At 35.1% G+C, this 21,462-nt stretch overlaps 1 protein-coding gene across 2 annotated transcripts in view; it reads right to left on the bottom strand.

Moving 5' to 3' along the window:
• The window catches only part of SGCZ (sarcoglycan zeta), a 430,920-nt gene that overhangs the window by 189,772 nt on the left and 219,686 nt on the right, over nt 1-21,462 (bottom strand). Inside the window, exon 3 of one of the 2 annotated variants that reach the window (XM_033060385.2) lies at nt 5,199-5,393. The exons of the other annotated variant lie outside the window; for it this stretch is intronic. Within the exon in view, the coding sequence (XP_032916276.1) occupies nt 5,199-5,393 (195 nt within the window). The remainder of the gene's footprint in view (nt 1-5,198; nt 5,394-21,462) is intronic. 2 annotated transcript variants of the gene reach the window in all.

Here is a 21,462-nt window from a genome sequence, read left to right as displayed (position 1 = left end):
AAAGGAATGTAGAGACAATCTGTAATGATGTAAAAGGGGGATTGGTCTCATATTTCTGCCTTATTATATATGCTGTCACATAAGAAAGAAATCATGTTTACTTGGCTTGTGTTTATTCAGGCAGACATTCCACTTGCAAACTACCTGTTGTCCATAGAACATGAATCCATATCTAGGCAACTAGCAACGAGAGTATGCTCAGCTGGGGGCTTGAAGCACATGCATTCTAGCCAGGAAATTCAAACTGCTCTTTACATTCTGCTTATGTCTGAAGCTAAAGCACTGTTCAAAGGCCCTGGAGAAATAACTGTCTCTATCCAGGTCATAAGTTGTCTGGTTCCTGATCTTGAAAGCAATTCCCATGGCAGCACCGGCAAGAGGAGTTTAACATGGATCGATACAGACAACATTGTGTCATGACAGCAGTCAAAACTGACCGCAGCACTGCAACTACAGCAAGAGAAAACATCCAGAGTAGGTGGCTGCATTCTTACAGGGGATCACAAAATGCCTTTTTATATATGGACAGATTCCTAGGGGTAATCAGAATATGAAGACACAACCAAAATCAGTAAAATGGTGCTATGTGGCTGCCACAGGCCACAAAAAGAGATCTAAGAACTAAAGGCATTCACACATGCATTTTTTCTAACACTAAAATTTTTTAGCTCTAGTAAACTCGAGACATCACTGTCATATAATAAACAAAGGAACAACATAATATAAGTGTGGATATCAATGACAATTGAGCACATATTAGAAAATGTATAAAATAGTTGGCATTAAATGTCTCCTCCACCAAGAGCTGGACCTACACTTCTATGCTGATTACTCCATGTTATTTCACAATGTCACATCCCAACAATAAGAGGAGTACTTTGATTTCCCTTTTTTAAAGCAAATTGGAAACACATGTAGAAAATTTGCAGTCATGTATTGTTACACTGGTATTTGGTTAGTAACAAAAATATATAGTAATCTCTTTTACAAAGTAATTAATCAAATTGACAGAGTGTCAATATGCTTTATTCAATAACAGCTATATGAAGAATAAATTACATAAAATTATAGTTCTGTTAAGGTTGGAATAACTTAAAGATGATACAAAATAAAAAATTCATCAGAGAATAATGCTAAGTGATTAGCTATTTTTAAAAAATCAGCCAATTACTTGCGCTGTGGTCCATGTAAATACAGGTTGACAAGATTGCAGGCACAGTAAAAAAATATTTCTTTCCTCACAAGCCTTTAAAATTCACATATATTACATATATGTGAAATAATCAGGATGTTCTAAACACAAAACCCTTAATATTTTACCCTTTGGCTTTCGTATGAAGTCACGAATTGTGTGTCCATCCTTCCTGAAATCCCTAGTATGGTAACTGTACAGACAGAAAGAAAGTAACTGACAGCTTTGAGCTTCGTTAGACTGATATAACATAAACTAAGTGAGAGGTAATCACATACTGATGGAAAGTGAAAGACACACATTTCCATGGGTTAGCCTGTGAACCATGCCAAGGTTAGTACAAGGAAAGGAAACTATAAGTGTACCATGAAACCCAAGTCCCTTAAGACTATTATTTTATACGTGGACAAAAGTTACAGATTTTAGTTCCTGTCTTGGTTTTTCCAGGATATTTTGCATATCTTCTTTGAAAATCAGATCTTCAAGATCATCCAGTCCAACCATCCACCCTGTACCACCATGACCACCCCTAGACCATATCCCCAAGTGCCACATACAGATGCCCTTTGAACAATTCCAGAGTTAATGACTTCACATCTTGCCTGGGCAACTTATTTCAGTGTCTAACTATTTTTTCAGTGAAAAATAAAAAAAAAAAATCAAATATTTAATCTTACCCTTCCCTGGCACAGCTTAAGACCATTTCTTCTCATTCTTTCATTTGAGACATGGCAGAAGAAAACAACCCCCATCTCTCTACATCCTCCCACCCTCCTTTCAGACAGCTGTAGAGAACTATGAGGTCTCACCTGAGGTTCCTCTTCTCCAGGCTAAACACCCCCTGCTCCCTCAGCCATTCCTCAGAATGTTTTCTAGATCATTTGCCAGTTTTGTTGCCTGTCTCTGGACATGCTCCAGCACCCCAATGTCCTTTTGGAAGTGAAGGGCCCAAAACTGAGCACAATACTTGAGGTGTGACCTCATCAGTGCCAAGTAGAAAGGGATAATAGTTTCCCCAAGTCCTGCTGGCCACCCTGTTCTTGATACAGGCCAAGATGCCACTGGCCTCCTTGGCCACATCTTTCTACAAAGATAATTAAACAGCGGAGTAATGAAACTCAACTAGATATTAAAGTATAGTAAGACTAAACTACCAGTAAGAAAATATCTTTCAAGAAATTATTACTACATCTATGACTCTCCCATCTAATGTTCCTGCTACACAGATGTTAATTGTGTACTTTTAGTTTTGCTCATCTGATACATATTATACATCGGATAAATTATTTGTAACTTGTATTTCCCTATCAAGTTTCTTACCTTGTACACTGGAAGAAGAGATTGCATCCCTGAACATTTCTCTATGCTTCCTAGTCATATTACATAATCTGATAAAAGGACACTTGCACACTTTGCCTGTACTATGTTTTTACACAAATTCAAAGAAACAATATTTTTAAACAAATTGCTTCTTTGATAAGCTATTCAGCATTTGTCCTTATGAAGAACATGCATCAGTTGCCTGCCTTACTATGAGATGAATGCTTTATAGAAGACCCTATTCTACACTGAGTATAAAAAGAGCATGGGATAACTAGCTCAGATTCAGAATGTGACTTTTATGTGCAAGGTCAGTATATTCAGAAAACTTTTCCAACTAGAAACTCGATTGTAGAAAGGCTTTTATTATGCCAAATTGTCAGTGGCTGTAGCTTTACGGTAAAAATAGAAAGTCAACAGTTAATACAAATTAACAGTGTTGCAATTGTCAGACAGCAATGACAGCCCATGACCTGGTTCTTCATGACCCCTTGAAATGTTGTCTTTATAGAAATGTTGCTGTTGTCTTTATAGAAACCTCAACACTGGCTTATGCTAAAACAGGAAACAATTTAAAATACTGTCAAAATGCCAAAGCAGTCCAACTTCAGCAGTTATTTTTATCATGGCTATATTCCTCTTTTGAGCAAACACTCTTGAGGTTTCTAGCTGCACTTCTAATTTCCAATCACTTTCCAGTTATAAAAAAAAAAAAAAATTCTTAGTTTACATCTATCTGTACATATATACATGCACATGGAATAAATATATATATTTTTCAAGGTCATTGCCTTTTAAAATACATTAACTTTAGGTTCATAAACAAAATTATTTTACTCTCGAACACCTGCCCCTAGGAATGTGACTCTCACACTTAATGCAAATTTCCCACTCATGCTCAAATGTGCATGCAAGGACATGAGCATGAAGATGTTACTCAACTTTTAACATGACAATCTTCTAGCAATGTCCTAGAATACAGAGATTCCAATGTGAATAGTAACTCCTCAAAGTAGAAGACTGCCTACCATTCCATGAGTCTGAAGAAGTAAATTAATTATTCAACAAATGATTTAAAAAATGTATTTGAATATGATCAAAGAAAACTGCTTTATTATAAGACCTGCAATGATCTATTTGCTTTCTGCACTAGATTCCTGCACTGATTTAGTAATTCACCATAAACTTTTAACTTTCCAACAAACTTTGACATGCAGGAAAGAAAAATATTTTCAAATTTCTCTTTTTGTTTTGTTTTAAAAAAAACACATGATAAAATTCAAACTAGATAGTGTTTGGATAGTGTTATAATAGCTTGTAATGAGGAAGGTCAAACAATCCCTAGATATGGAAACAGTACTTTCAAATATTTTATTGAAATTCAATCTTCTGCAGAAAGAAAAATTCTGTGCTTTTAAATTTTTGTTTTTAAATTGCTTAAAGAGTTATGTCGAAATACGTTTCCAGTACAAATGAATGAATAATTATTATAATAAGCAAAAATACATATATGTGTCCTATTTTGAAAGCACATTGTGCTATAAAAAGAGAAAAAGAAAAAACAGGACCAAAAAACCAATAAAGCCTCCTCTCTAAAAAAAGGAACCCCCAAAAGATTCTCACAAACTTTTCTGTACATGAATATTAAAGTCATATTGTCAAAATTGAAAAATTGACAATATGAAAAGTTATCATATTGTCAAACACTAATTTAAAAAGTTCATCCACTACTGGAAAACTCAGAAAAATAGATGTATTTGCACAATATGTCTCGCCAGACAACAGTTTCAGATAATCCAAGGCATCACAGATCATCAACAGATCTAGAACAATTTTCTACACAGGTTTTATGCTGGTTTTGCTTGCTATTCTTTTATTTCTGATAAACTAATGGAGAAATGTGCTGTGACATAGGAATTGGTACCTCAAAATACAGATTATGAAGGTTAAAATCCAGAGAGGAAGACTGCACTGATCCCAGCAAAAACACTGCTATTTTAAGCTGTGTGGAGTTCTGTCTTTTCTTTTGATATACAAAAGCTGTCAGCTAGTACACATTCCTACCACAGTTTCCACTGAACACAGATGTTCTTTCAAGTGCACATTTGAAATACTTTGCTGATATTAAAGATTCCAGCCACAGACTGACTTATTGAAACATGTATATTTTAGACTCACCTACCCCCTCTATCAACACCAAAACAGATACTCCAAGTTCTAGGTGAAACAGTCCAAATTGACAGTAAACTTTAAAAACATACAAAGAACAAAAAAAACCTATAGAAGGAATCATAAATCAACAAGATCAACCCAGTTCTCTCCTAAGAGAGATAATATGCAGAGCAGATATAGTAAACTGCTCTTGCTTGTTATTTAGTGATGACAAGAAAAAAAAAAAGATGCTTGGGGCAGTCATCATGACACTTTTGATTAGGGCCAAAAAAAAAATCTAAGACCCAGATATAATTTCAGAAGATATGATTAACCAACAACATCAGAATAGATGTTTCTATTTCAGTGCAGAAATGATATTAAAAGTATAAATATCTGAACTAACATGCAAAGAAGTACATATGATTTTTCCTCCAAAATTATAAAATTTCTATATAACATGGTAAAGGAAAAAGAAAAAACTAGAAGTTAGTACTTAAAGAAATGAGGTACATAAATTTACTGTAATACTTACCACTGTGAAATTCATAACCTTCAAAATCCATATTGTCATTGCTAAATTAACAATCATGGTAACCAACAGCAGAAGGACAAAGAAGTATAAGCACCTCTTTCGCCATCCATAAATCCCTACTGGGTAAAACTGAGGATGTTCAGTCCTTGGAAGGCTGTTCTGTTGTGTTGCTAATATGTACTGTTCTCGTGTCATCTGTAAAAGAAAGATGTAACTATAAGTAAGTAAATGAGAGGTCTGTTTTTCACAGGTAATATTGCATGAGAACTATCTCAGAATTTATAGAAAATCAGTTTCTATGGGCACAGAAAATATGCATTCATCTAGCATTAACCACATCAATGTTATTTTTGCTAGTCATCTAGTATAAATTTCATGGATTTTATGAATTTAAAGTAAACCTTAGGTTTCTATTTCAAATTGGATTTGCATTTCCAATTAAAGAAACAATTAAAAATATAAAGTAATCCATGCATGTATTTTGCACTCTAATTCAGAATATAGTTTTATTATGCTTCATGAGATCATTCAGCAAAATTTGTTTCTGGAGAAAGAGAACCTTTTCATGTACCTTTTCTTTTGTACTAGTTTTGGCTGAGGTAAAGGCAATTTTCTTCCTGCAGCTTGTAGGCAGTACACTCTCTCATACAAACAGAAGGAAAAATTCTCACCTTTTCAAAATACATCTTTCATGATTTAAGTTTTTCTCTTTTATTATACTTGGAAAATTAAATTAATAATTGATGCTATTATACATGCCTCCTTAATTTACAAAACAAAAACCAAAAAACCCCCCCCAAAAAAAAAAAAACCAAAAAAAAATGCAAAACCAAAATATCATTTTGTCCTTTAAAAAATGAATACAATTATAATCTGTTGAATTCCTAAACTACTTTAAATTCTTCTCACACACAGGCAAGCAGTAACTGTTGGTAAACTGCTTAAAGAACTTACTATTAATACTTCCTTAGAAAAAAAGTATTTATCCCATTTAATATGAAACTGTTTAAATGTTTTTCCTCCTTAACTTTCTTTTACAGATATTTATATTCATATTCAGCTGTCACATTGCCTTTAGACTGGAAGGTATTAAATTTTTTCTGTGACTTAAAAATTAAATTGAAGCAGTCTCATTCTGTTTATGTAAGAGTTATTTCTGCAATATGCCCATTAGAAATGTTGTTTTAATAGGCTTTGTGCTGAGAAGGAAGAAGAAAACAGAAAACAAAAATATCCCAAACAAACTCAACAAACTTATAAACCAGATAAAATAACCAATTTTGCAGCTAAACCCTGCCCTTCTTTTGAGTAAAAAAAAAGAAAAAAATACACAAAAATTAGTTAGTAGATTCATTGAGAAATAAAAAACAGATTATATTCATTTGAAGGATAAAAGAAACATTGATTTCATAAGATTTTTAAAATGTGAAGCCCAAAAATGTTCATGTCGTTATCTATGTTGCTAGATATTTATCCAAATCAATGTTCTTTAGGTTTTACCATTCTTCTGGTAAATGAGATATTAATGGAATAAATTAACTTACAGTGAGTAATTAGAGCCATAATTCATAGAACACACATCCATATTGTGACATTACATATATATCACTGAAATAAGTCAAAACAGAAATAAAAAAATCTAAAAAACAGATTTAAAATAAGTTATCAAACAAACATTTTGTAATTTTTGGGTTTTTGAAACATGATTTCTTCTCTTTGCCCTCAATTTCAATTAAATGCAATGTTTAGCAGTTTATTTATGTAGTAAATTTTACAAACAAAGTCTCCCCCAATTTCTCAATCCTCCCAAAACAAAGTATGTCCAGGTTTTAAGACCTTGGATCATCTACTTATCATACCCTGGCAGTTTTTATCCTAGTTGTATGAAAATGCCTTATAAATCCAGAAACTGAGTACAAAAATGGGTGAATCAACTTTCTCCTTATAATAAGTTTCTACACATTTATTTAGCCAGCCATTGTAACAAAACTGCAATATATTATTAAGTTTTGAGATTTAAAGTAACTGATTAATTTTACACCACTTCCATTTTGTTGTGATTTAACTTTACATATTACCTATGAAAAAAACATTTTTATTGAACATAGGTGAAAAGTCAATTTTCAGATTGTGACGATGTCAGAAGTAGCACTGGTCCTAAAACTGTGAGTATAGTCCCATGAACAGACCCTTTGCAACACAAATGTTAAATACAATGACATTTTATTCCATCACCACAGCCAAGCATCACTCAGTTCCCTCTGTATCCTGTTCAACTCTGTGAGGTTTGGAGCAACAAGCTGTCCCCCTGCAGCTCATGGAGGGCCATGGGGCAAGAGACATCCACACCACAGCCCATGGAACATCCCATGCTGGAATAGCCTGAGGTGCTGCGGTCTGTGACCCATGGAGAGTCCAAGCTGAAGCAGGAATCCGTCTGGACCTGCGAACCCATGGAAGGGGACCCACACTTTCTGTTAAAAACATGGCCTGGAACATAGCACTACTCCTAGACTTCTTCATTACTGATTGATTCTCTGTGCATCATTTCCTTAATTCACAGAAAGAATGAAAAATATAAAGGTACTTTAAAATATACAGTATGACAGCATCTAGACCCAATAATCATTTGGTTGGGTAAGGAATTGGATGAGCTGTAGAGGTTCAGATAAAGAAGGATAGCTAGCAGGGAAAATTCATCATACCATCATTAAGAGAGGAAAAAAAGCATGAAAGCAATCTGGTAATGCCTAGCCATAGCTAAAAACACCATAGAGATGATTCACCTGAACCAGCTAGCTCGCTCTCCCCACTCACCCTGAAAATGACACAGCCTCTTGGCCATCTCCAATGCTGTGGAGAGCTCAATTTTTTGTATGACACTACAGCAGACGATTCATTTTGCTTCCCCTCACAAAGTATGGGGCATTAAGCTTACAGCAGAAAATAATGTTGCTGTTTTCTTTATAGGCTTTAGGTGAAAGTTTACCCAACATAGTGAAAAAAGCATCACAGAGCAGGAAGTGCTATAAAAACCATAGCACTTGTGTAGAAAATACACAAATGCCTAGAATGTTACGTCCCAACCTTGGCTTTAGAATCAAGAGTTGGGATGAAATCAAGAAGCTCATTATTAAAACAAATATGAAGATGGCAAGTAAGTGGGTTGCATCTTTTGGAAAAGCCTGATGCATAAATGGATTAATTTTCTAAGAAAGCATTTAAAATGCCAAGCACCTATACATTAAGCTCTTCCTGTCACTTCCAGCATGTGTTGAAGCAGATGTATCACTCCTTCTCTTTTGCAAGTGTTTAGTAAATAGAATACTTCCAAAATTAACAGAAAAATATTGCATTATCTTGATTTCCTTGGGATTATATCAACTATAAGTAGATTGACAAGGTAGTAGAGCTGCATTTTTAGAGAATTAAATATTGGAGGGAGAGAGCAACTACTCCTGAAATTTTTATATGGGCTACACCTGCTAAGCCTTAGCCTTTTTCTTAGGATATTAGCCATTCAAGCCTTTCAAAGGCAGACAAAACTGTCAGCAATTGACCCTACTACAAACAGTCATCGGGCCACAAATTGTTTGCCAGATAAGGGAAAAGCCTCATCATTTAAAAGCTTCATTGCTCTATAAAACAGTATAAATCATTATGGCCCTAATGGGGAATTTTGTATTGGTTGGATTTTACTTATTTTTCTCTTTAGTATAATTGGAATCATTACTAAAAGTGCTTTGGTAGCTCAAAAACATTTGGAGAGTGTGGTTCTTCTGACCTGTACTAGAATATGTCATGGAATCACAGAATGGAGTTCAAAGAGGTGATTTGGTCCAACCCCAAGGATGGAGATTAAACAAACTCTGCCTCAAAATAAAATTTAAAAAAATATTTATCATACAATAATTTTGTCATGTAGGCATCAAATCAGAGGGATTTCAATATTCTAATCCAAGGGTTTGATGCTTTTTTGTTCTGCTGTGGATTTTTCTTCTTGTAATTTCCAGAAATAAAGGTAGAATTGTACACAACACTCCAAAACTGCATTTTCTAATGAAGATATTTGGAAATCCCTTGGAATCCTTGAAAATCTAAAGGAAAAAACACATGCAAAAAACTTCAGTATCAAACTGTACATAAAGACAGTTGATTACATAATTTATGTGAAGTTTAATAATTCAGAAGAATCTGCTTTTTTTCTTGGCCACAAAGTACAGTTTTGTAATCAATGTCAGGCTTAAGTCAGGATGTTTTTACTGACAATTTGTTAGGTTTTATGTTGGCAATTAGAATTTAATTTTTTTCCTAACTCAATACAGTTAGATTACTACAGAGACTTCATTACAGCCACAGGCAGGACAGCAGCTGAGGTAAACAATTTTCTCCCTGTGATGCCAGTGCTGACTGAACACTTATTGAAACAATTGTCTATAAAAGGACAATTAATGTTTGCATCTTGGATATTGTTCTCCAATAAAATTATCACTTCACAAAAATGAATATCAGTGACCTGATACTATTACCATTATTACTTTTTGTGAGCATTTATGGCTGTTCTGTTTAATTGTTATGTTCTCTGCACGATGAAGTTCACAGCATGTTAAAAGAATAAATAATCATGTAATGAATAGAATCATATTTTTGCCACTGTTCTGTGACTTGAAATATTTCTAAATAATAATAATGTGCTATGCTGAATTTTCAAGGAAGCTGGACTCAAATTCAGCTCAAGCTTGATGTTTCTCAAAAAATATGCCTTTCTAAGCTATATTTTCAAAACTGAACCACATTTCAGAACGTTTTCAGGGTCTTTTTAAAAGAATCTTTGGTTTAAAAAACTTACTCATTGTTTCGCTTTATTTTGCTTTATAATCGTCTAGCTTTGTATGTGGTGCTTGAGAATAACTTTTTGAGGTGTTCTATGAAGCTGCACTGACTATTAAGGATAACTTTAATCAAACTAGGTGGCTATCAGCAACACAAGATTCCATATAACTGAGCTGTCTTAGAGAAAAGCAGATGCCTAAGGAGACCATCAGACTGCTGAAAGATAAAGCAGCATTCTGCCCTACTACCTGTGATAGGTCTCTGGACTTTATCTCAAATATTTCTTCAGCTAGACAAAGAGATAAATTTTGTCTTATTTAAAGAATATTGAAATAAATTAAAATAGAAACAGAGTCATCAAAGCTACAGCAAACTATTGGATCTCAGTTTAAAAAACCCACCACTTTTATAGAAAACCTGGTGGACCTCCATCCCTATTGCTCTACATATCACAGTAATGCATAGCATATTCACAAGTGCTAGGTACAGCACTTTACATCTGCTCAGCTCCTTCCCTCAAGGCCCCTGAGAAGATAAGATGAATAATGTTCTTGCTAAGGATATTTCATTGGGAGAAAACTTGGAAATCATATCAATGGAAGATGGCAGGACCAATATTTCAGTTGCTTCACAAAAACTGGCACTAATTTTCCTCTGTGAATGACAGAATTTGTTAAATCAGTTTCAGTACATGGTGGCAAAAGTGTAATCTTCAAGAGTCAGGAAAGATGTTTTAAGAGTGGCAGATTCACCAAACTCAGCTGGACTGGAAGTAGCAGGTGGAATGGACACTTTATGAGGAAATATCTTCTTTAAATGGTTAATTTCTACCTGTAGTTTGAAGTCTAAATTTCATGTGGTAATAATATAGTCCAAAATGAAAGAAAAGATAGGAAATATGAATGAAAACCTGAATTTCTAGAAAGATGGAATATTTCAAATATTTCTCCTTTTCCTCTTATTGACCTATATGTATAACACACTCTGTCATATGGCTAGAAAACCAATATTTGTAGATCTGAATCTACATACTTGGCTCTTCTGGCCTAAAACACAACTCTGTTAATTCGTACTAAAAATAACATGGACCAGATATCAGGGTACAGAAAAAGCTGCACTGAGTATGTGCTATGACATGAAGAACAGGAGTATTTCTTAAAAAGAGACTGATTACATTTTGGGTTTTACTTGTATTTGTTGAGCTTCTTCAGTAATGTGCACAGGCACAGCTACTCTGATCCTTTTTTTCATCAATTTTACCTTAATGTGAATTTAATGTCCTTATATTCAATATTAATAGATTCTCCATCCCTTCAGGATATTTTTAAGCAACACTAATCACAATCATATTGATAAGTAATCATAATTATATCAATGTGTAAACTAAAGTATTGGTGTTACAGGAACACTAGCATGGTTCAGATCTTACTACTATCCAAAGCTCTAAAAATACAAACTATATTTCACCTGTCTGCCTGATAAGTGTACAGGCAGAAAAGAGCTGAATTCATCTTAATGAAAGAAGACAGAGCCCACTGTGACAATTTGGTTTAGAAATACATATATGTAAGTATAGATAGATGATAGATGATTGATAGATGATAGATGATAGAGATAGAAATAGACATAGAAATAGAGATAGATGATAGGGATAGAGATGAGAGAGATAGAGAGATAGAGATAGAGATAGAGATAGAGATGATAGAGATAGAGATAGATAGATAGAGATAGAGATAGAGATAGAGATGAGATAGAGATAGAGATAGAGATAGAGATAGAGATAGAGATAGAGATAGAGATAGAGATAGAGATAGAGATAGAGATAGAGATAGATAGAGATAGAGATAGAGATAGATAGAGATAGAGATAGAGATGATAGAGATAGAGATAGAGATAGAGATAGAGATAGAGATAGAGATAGAGATAGAGATAGAGATAGAGATAGAGATGAGATAGAGATAGATAGATAGAGATAGATAATAAAGATATAGAGATTAGATAGGTAGATAGATAGATAGATAGATAGATAGACAGACACACATACAGTAATCTCTAATTTTATAGCATCTACCAATATGGGTTCCTGCTACAGTCTCAAAGAATAACATTTTTAAATTATAACAAGAGAGGTGTTTCACTAGGGGATAAATATTAACATACTGGTTAGCACTGTTTTACTGAGATAACACAAAAGACTCAATTCTTAAAATACTCTTAGAATACAGATTAAAGTCACTGATCTATAATTTCACCATGTATTTCAGGTGATACCATAAAGCTATGGAGAACACCTAAGTAGTTTGTGCAGAGACAAGGAATGTAAGATGAAATTACACCTCCATTTCTTAAATTTACATGTTTTTAATTTCATGTAATATATAGGACTAAGACTCTAATTTGTTTCCCTTTTTATCTTCAGCATTTTATCCCTTTAATTAGCTTCTTCAACTTCCTTGTTACTAATGGGTGCAACCCTGATCAGCAGTTTTATAATTTAAAAATACATTTTCACTGTGATGGTTTTTTTCTGTGCCTGCCTCTTTATAAACCTTCTTCATGGTATCCTAGCACTGTAACAAAAGACTACCCATCTTTCTAGCACCCACATGACCAATGACATCTCACCAAAAAAGAATCCAATACTAAGAGATGCTGAACATGAAGTGCAATTTGTAAAACTTTCAAGTGAAAGGAACCTTCAGAATCATCCTCATCAATGATCTAAAAGCAGCATTAAAAGTACATGACTGGAGCAGTAACCTCTTTTTTATTACAAGAAATGTGAAATTGTTGCTTGCTGCACTTTTAAAACTATATTCAATAACCAAACAATTTAGTTCTGTGTTTTAAAGTACAAAATATTTTTGATTTCCTTTTCAGATGTCAGTTGATATTTTGGAAAGAAATATAGCAATTTTAGTTGCAAGCTTCACAAATCACTTAAGATCCCCAGATGAAAAAGATTTTAACAATATTTTCCAAAACTATTTGAAACCTGGTTAACAGTGTTAGAGCTGCAGTAGCATTAATTACTAAAAGACCTAAACTCCTAAATCACCATGGTAATAATTTTCATCAAAAATGGAATCACACACTTTTTTACTTAAATAATTTCCACATTTTCACTTTGTCCATTCTACCTCTGTTTGCATTTGTTTCTTCCCAAAAAATGCATGCAGAAATACATTCACTGATGAACAGTCAACTTGTTCAGATTTAGCAAGGTACAAATCATTGAGGAAGCTCAACCACACAAGAGTTGTTTCCTTATTGAAGAGGGATTTCAAGTACTTAAAAATAATGAAGATATTTAATATGTAATGATTGAATCATACATTTCTTCCATATTCACTAGCTAAGTTGGCAGTACTGAGAATGTTCATTTTTTTTTTTTTACTTTGAGCAATTAATAGGAGGCTACCACATCATGGGTTCATACAAGTGAATTCAAATAACTTCCAGGTGAAAAATATCCAATTCTTTCAGGTGCTGTGCGAGGTCTAGAGAGATTCAGGTGGTCATCTATATCTCATCTTTTCTGCATTCAACTACCTTCAGTTCTTTACTGGAAGGAACTGGAAGGAGCTGGGCTAAATCCTTTGATAGTCTAATGCAAGGAGACGTTTTTCCTAATTTTCCTCAAATGAATAATGAAAATGATATGAGACTCACTCTACAGAAAATGTGCTCACTGCCTTGAAAAGAAAAAAGAATCAATATAGCTTGATGAAGAGACAACTGATTGGAATGGAACAAATGAAGCCTTCTTTTCATACTAAGAAGAGACTGAAGGAGGGAGGAGCCAGTGCCAATGCCATTTTAGCATTTAAGATACACGTGAGCACAGTTGGAAGAACAGAAGAAAAAAAATAACTGCTCTTCACTGGAACTCTACTGAGCCAGCTTTATCAATAGACAGTGTGCATGCAGCTGCCTGTCCCTGCAAGAAGCCATGGTCAGCAAAATAGAAAAGTGACAAATATCAAACACTTGATTTGTTGGAGACTCTTACTCAAAAGTCATTACTCAGTCTAATTCTTGGGAACAGGATATTCAAGGGAGATAAGTACAGAAAAGAGAGAGAGATATATCTGGAAGAAAAAAGAGACTGGAAAACAATTGTTGAAGATGCTAGTGTGATGACAGCTATAAAAATACAGAAAAATGAGTAGATGTCTTCCAGAAATCCATTTTAACCCTGTAAGTGCTTAATTCTGAGATTTATAATGAGTTAGATGTCTGTGGGTAAGGGGGAAGCCTAATGAGCTGTGAGAAAGATTGGTCGTAAAAAAAAAGTGTAAAGAAAATAAAAACAACCTCTGCCCCCACCCCCCTCAAAAAAAACCACAAAAAACAAAAAACCACAGAAAAAAATAAAAACAAAAACAAAAACCAGTAAAAGGGACATAGCTGTGGCTCAAGAAACAAAAATTTTGCAGTAAACAAAGAACTGGGAAAGAAGCCAAGCATCCACTCTTCAAATTGGCAAAAGTAAGCTAATTCTCAGGGTATTTTGGGAAGGCAGCTACCACATCAGCAGAAAACACCTTTGCATATCCTAGAAATTATCTGTGACTGTCAAAAAGCAAGAAGCAACTCTTACTGAGAGCAATCCAAGAAATTAATGAAATTTCCAGAGTCAGTAAAAATCCTCAGCAATACAAAAATGAAGAAAAAAGGGGGAAATATTATTTCTTCAACAGTTTGCTTTTACCACCCTATCACACTTTTCTCATAAACAAATAAGAGCCTCCAGAATTTACTTTAGATAAAATCTGTTAGATTAATATTCAGTGTTTGTTATTCTTCAGCACTAATTTGGCAAGTGTAAGCTCACCAGTAATTAATTCCTAATGACTCTCACCAGAATCTCAATATGAATTATAAACTTTGTGCTTGCAGGAAGTATGATGGAACCAGAATCTCCCATTTGACCAACTACTCACTAACTTTTGGATCAATGAATCAAACCTTCTTATTGAGACTAGATCCTGTCTAAATTTAAGGTTTGCAAAAATCCAAATCAGCATATTGTAATTAATCCTTTATATTTCTTATAAGGAATATTTTTACAAAGAATCTTTGATTTCATATTTCTGATCAACCAGCCTACTGATAGATGACATTAAGGCCAGAAAATAGTTTCTAATACTTATAGAAAATTCCTCATGCATTGATGCATTTTTCCTCAGCAACAGTAATTTTTAGTGGGCATATCCTATATCTTGGTACAGTTTTTCTTTTTTATGCAAACTTCTGATGATGCAGCTTTTGCATACTTTCAGCTTTCAGATATCAATGGACTTAAGGCCTTGATTTAAGATTCTAGAGGCATTCCATGCTGAACTCCATATCTGCGGAAAGCTAATTCCTCATTAGCTTCAGCCTATTATTCAGGTAAAGCTATAACACCACTCCTTTGGAGAAAATGACCTCATAATTGCTCTTAGACTACCCATTCCTACCATTCCTAATTAATCTCTCCTGATCTGTTAAAAAAACAGGGAACCTGGCATTTTAAGAGTTTCAAAGCTTTCCGTTCCTTGCAAGATAATTAGTGCATCGACAATAATAAAAGTATATAATTATTTTCTTGACTCATCTTCCTTAGTCATCTGAAATAGAGGAAATACAAATCAAGCACGGGAAATGCACATATTGGGAATTAGCTATCACATATACTGAGCTTTTGATGACCAACAGTGTAGTAGGTATGAAAAAAAGTAGCAATAACTAAATACTTCATTAATTTTGGGAGTATTGCTTTGTAGAAGTCGGTCAACAAATCAGGATCCTTTCACAAAGCATTCATTAATAGGAAAAAGAAGTTAAATGTAAACACATCTGTTTCAGTTCTGTCTCAAAGAATAATTACTGTATAATGAATTGCAAAATGGAAAATAATACCTTGGTTTCATAAAACATTTGTACTAGTGCAGCTAAACATTTTGCAAAACAAATTTTCAGTGGATTAGCTATCATATCACCTAATGGAATTTTTCTGAACTGATTAATGTATTATCTGATTGAATGCAGCAATTATGAACCTCTTTTTATTCAATATTTTCATTAAAATCTTCAGAGAATTGTTCTACAGAATGATTTATTCACAAAAGCACCACTGAAGATTAAGAAATGGTAAACACAGAATTTTTAAATTCCTGGTATTATGAATACTAAAATAATCATACAGCAATTTTTTATTTCTAAATATGCAAGCTGATTTTCAGAGAGAAACTGAGAATATGGAGTCTGTTAAGTGGGAAAAAAATGTCAGCAATCTTCAAAGGAACAAAGAAACATGAGGTTGGTGATGGACAGGAAAAAACCAAAAACTAAGTAACGTCAAGAGTGTCTAGCTCAGACAAGAACAGGGACCGTTTTCAGAATTCATTGTCAGAAGTATCATAGTGCAAAGGAGGGCAGTACCACTATTTCTACACCTCAGGGAACACAGAACTTCAAACACTGCACTTCTAGTACTTCACAGACAATAATAAAAAATAAGAAAAACTACTTGGCAGACAAAAAAATAGTCATCTCTGACTTTTTAAATGAGTATTAAGACTACCACTCATGCTCACATATTCTAACCAGTGATTCTAGCAATTGCCCTACTCTCTTTTAAAATTCCCTAGAAGGACTTCACCTTACATGCTCTTCACTAGAAACTGCTACTGGAGTAACAAGGCATCGCACAGCTACTTGTTAGGCAGTCTGATGAAGCATGATTCCTCATCAAACCTTCCCAGTGTATGCAAAGCTCTCTTTGAGCTTTGTCAAAACAGTGTAGACTTCTTCCCTTCTGAAGCTTCAGCCCCTGTAGCTGGACACAAGCTCAGGAGAAAACTGTGTCCACTTCCACATTTGTACACCAAGTACACATTCATCACCATCAATAGTTTTGCTTTGTTCTCACCAGGCCATCTTGGGAAAGCACCAGAAAACATTTACACTAGCCACTACAAACTACAAAAGGGAAATGAGAGATCTAAAGTACTGTTTTTCCCTGAGCCTACCATGACATTCATTATAAGAAAGGCTGTACTGTAAATGTGAAAAAGTAAGTGTACAACTAGGATGGAAATGGCCACATCTTCCGAATTCTGTGATTGGATAAGGGAATTTATTTATTCAAAACTACTTGAAAAGAGTGGATAATCATACCTTTTTTGAATTATAAGTCCTAAATTGAAATTAGTATGTCTACATGGTCTAAAAATATAATTTTTTAAATTTTTTTTTTTTTTTTACTTCAAGGATAGAATTGCTTCTTCATTTTAGAACAATAGGCATGGCTTTTGTAGTCATTAAACATTTCAACCCAAAATTTTAGTGATGTTATGATCTTCTAAATTAAGTAAAATCTATGCATGCTATGTTATGCTAGTCTAATTTTGATATATCTAGATTGAAATCAAGCATTTATAATGGATAAATCAATGTAGCAGATAAAAAATCAGATCAGAGTAACCACTATCATTCATAAGTTTCCCTTAGAGATCTTAGACTGATATTCTTGTTTCTGTACAAAACATCTCATTTTATCATACAGGCTTTTAAATTTCAGGTAGACCAAAAAAATTGAAACCACTGTATTCCCCCTAGCCCTCTGTACAGAAAGATATTTCACCTAGTGAATACAAAAATCTTTCAGCTGGCTCCGCATTCCTTGCTGGATTTTGCCAGGGTAGAGTTACTTTCCTCAGCAGCAGGATGTATGGGGGTATGTTTCATATTTGTGCCAAAACCAGTGTTGATAATAGATGGATGCTTTTTTCATTGCTGAGCAGCACTTGCACAGAGCCAAGGGATTTCTGTTTTTCATACCACCCCACCAGCAGGGAGGCTAGGGATGGAAAAGGCACTGGGAGGGGGACAGCCTGATCCCAACTGACCCAAGGGACATTGCACAGCATGTGGCATCATGCTCAGTATATAAAGCAGGAGAAGAAGAAGGAAGAGGAGAGATGTTCAGTGATGGCAGTTGTCTTTCCAAGTCAGAGTTTCATGGGGCTCTGCTCTTGTGGAGATGGCTGAACCCCATGGGAAGGCAGTGAATTAATTCCTTGCTTTGCTTGTTTGTGTAGCTTTTGCTTTATCTATCAAAATGCGTCTGTCTGAACCACAATTTTTTTTTACTGTTATATTTCTGATTCTCACGCCCTTATAGTGATTGGAAGAGTGAGCAAGAGGTTGTATGGGGTTTAGTTGCTGGCAGGGATTAAACCATGACAGAGGTGAATTCTCTACACTATTCTTAGTAGAGGAGAATGGGAAATACTGCAATTTAAGCTTATATCCATATAATGATGAGTAGCATTTTTCCTGAGCAGGACAAACTTCTCTGAATTAATATTGAGAAAAATTTGAAATAAGAAAAAGTTAAAAAAATTTCTACATAAAGGAGACGGTTATTACATCCTTTAATTATGAATTGCTTGGATTATGAAGCACCTATGGCCAAAAGAAAATTAAATACAGTTCTGCTTTACCTTATTAGAAAATACTACTGAAATACTATTTCTGAAGCACCAACAAAATTGGTTAGGAAGTAACTTCTATATCTTCTTTGTGTCTTATGCATTCAACCCATAGAGAGTGAGTCATTCTTGCCTTAAAAGTCAAGTTTCTGAGACATCATCTCATGAGATGAACATAAAATATTTTCAAGGAGATCTGGCACATATACAGCTAAAACTGCGGCCTCTATCTTAGAAAGGCAATGAATTTATTATTGTAGTTTAAATTTCGAGGTCAGGTATATCAGCATACTGATTATTAGACTCCTTGGAACCTCAGTTCAGTGTAAAGATAAAGACAAAATATTTATATGAGAATTTCCCTATTTTGAGTGTGAATTGTTTATCTACTCTTTTCATAATGAGGGAGATTATTCCAGATGCAAAAGTTATTATCTTCAAAAATATATTTAGAGTTGCTTTATATTTGTTGGTAAAGATTTCCTGCTGCAACAGTTATCACTATGCTATTCATTTGAATAATTTATCCCATAGCTCTTACAAGACTGACAATAGAATCTTGCAATGGAAAAGAACTGAAAAGTATTAAAGACATCTACAGCTTATGATGATTTGGAATAAACAGCAGAATCAAGACCACCACCACCACATCATTATTTCATTTAAGAAAAATGTTTGTCCCCTGTCCCTTTTCTAAAAATTATTTCAAAACCAGGAGGAAAAAGTTTAAATGCCAATGGGTATTGGGGATATATCCTAAAATATGCACACAAACTCAGCTAATACTGAAAGCAACAGGCCACTTTGAAGTCCTATGGCATATTTGACTTAGTTATTCAAGTTGCAAGTTCAGCAACATGAAGAACAATTAAGAGAATGAAATTACATGATCAGACATCACTATGGATGCAATCCTTGTATGGCTTTTATGTGGTTCCTGCTAATCCAAAGAGAGAAAGAAAAAATGATGGTTCTTAGTAGGAAAGTGGGGAACCACAAATTGTTTCTGCCGAACTTCTTAATTCTACCTATAGCATCACAAAAGGAAAACACTCAACAATGTATTTTTTACACTAAAATACACTTCAGCTGTACTTCAGTTATTGTGCATCAAACGAGTTACACACGCTATAAAAGTTTTGCACACTGAACATAAAGAAAGAGAAAAGAGGCAAAAAAAAATACATCATAGAAGCATACCAAGGAATGTAATTTACAACAAATAGGAAACACTATAACTAAGAAAAAAGCAAGTTGAAGGTAATTTACAACAAATAGGAAACACTATAACTAAGAAAAGAAGCAAGCTCTTTCTGTGCAAGAGGAGTAGATTATGAAGAGATACCTGAATTTGAAATCAATATTCAAGAGTGTTCTGGTATCATTCTCTTCAGTCAATAGTGTACTCAAAACACACTGGCAATTGTTTTTTGACCTGTTTGTATGCTGTTGGTGTTCTTGTTGGTTTTTTTCCCATGTGTCAGTACATTTCAGTAAAATGTACAGTAAATTCACGAATACAAGCCGCACTGAGTATAAGGCGCATCTCTGGGTGTTGGCAAGTATTTCATTTTTTGTCCATAAATAAGCCACACCCGAGTATAAGCCGCTCTGTCGTTCGCAGCGAGGACCCGCATGCAACAAAGTTGCCAAATAGTAACAGAACGGCAGCAGGGCAGGGTTTACTGGCTCAGCTCGGGCTGTGCAGGCTCGGCCCCCTCGGGGTTGCCGACGGGGCCAGGTAGCCCAGCCCGGCGCTGCTGCTTGGCGGGGCCACTGGGGGCCAGCCACCGCTGCCACTGGGCTCGGTCACCACAGCCCGGCGCTGCCCCATGGTGGCAGGCAGGGACAGAGTCCCCCCCGCTCCCGCGGCGGCGGGCGGGGACGGAGCCCCCTGTCGCCTCCCAGAGCCGCGGCAATGGCGGCCCGGGTCCCCCGCCGCCTCCCAGAGCCGTGGCAGTGGCGGTCCGAGTCCCCCGCCACCTCCCTGGGCCGCCGCAATGGCGGCGCAGGGTCCCCCTGTCTCTCTCCCGGGCTGCAGCAGAGGAGGGAAGGAGAGAGTTCTCCCGCCTCTCTCCCTGCCCCCCGTGCTGCCTGCAGGGAGTCAGGCTCCACCCGCGGTGCAACAGAGTAACAATTTGTAACAATCGCAAAATGCTGACTTTGCAGCTGCTCGGCTTGGCACTCTGGGTGGCACTTCTGAGGCTGTAAATATCAGAAAATTATTCACATATTAGCCGCTCCTGAGTATTAGCCGCATTTCCGGTTTAGGAGTAAAATCTTAGTCAAATTGGTGCGGCTTGTATTCGTGAAATTACTGTACTTTTATATATATCTGTCTGTGTAAACACTTGGAAAGCATAAATACGGTATACATTCAGAAGCCTCTAACAGCAGTATTTCAGTATAAAATATAGCTTTTATGTGTTTATGAGAATAATGTGAATAGATGTATTCATAAGGGATCTGTTAAAACTTTTATCACAGTTTTAAAAAGTATAAAAGTCAGTTTTAATGTGTGATCAGTTGGCTTAAATAAATTGAATCAAATCAAATAATTTAAATCAAATTTCAATACAAATTTCAAATGGGCATCTCAAAAGCATGACTACAGTAGTGTAATTGTTTTAGGGCATTTTACTGAGCTTAGAGCTAATGGGTTGTTGCCATTTGAAAAGTAGACATATTATCAATACTTTGTACAATAAATATTATAACACCTTAAAATATCACCACAGTGTTGTAAGAAGTATTTAGCTTTGTCTTTTAATACATATGACTCAAGAATAAATTTTTTAAAGTCTCTAAATGCATCACCTGAAAATATAACCTACACTGATAAAAGCTGCAATTTCTGCACTGTCCAAGGTTGGTGCAAAAACTTCCAGGTAAAACTAAAAGTTTCCTGCTGATCCAGAAATAATTAGAAATATGTTAGCTGGACAAGC

Source organism: Catharus ustulatus, chromosome 5 (genome assembly GCF_009819885.2).
Source record: "Catharus ustulatus isolate bCatUst1 chromosome 5, bCatUst1.pri.v2, whole genome shotgun sequence".
In the NCBI taxonomy this organism is placed as follows: domain Eukaryota; kingdom Metazoa; phylum Chordata; class Aves; order Passeriformes; family Turdidae; genus Catharus; species Catharus ustulatus.
This window is presented reverse-complemented; position numbering and strand designations above follow the sequence as displayed.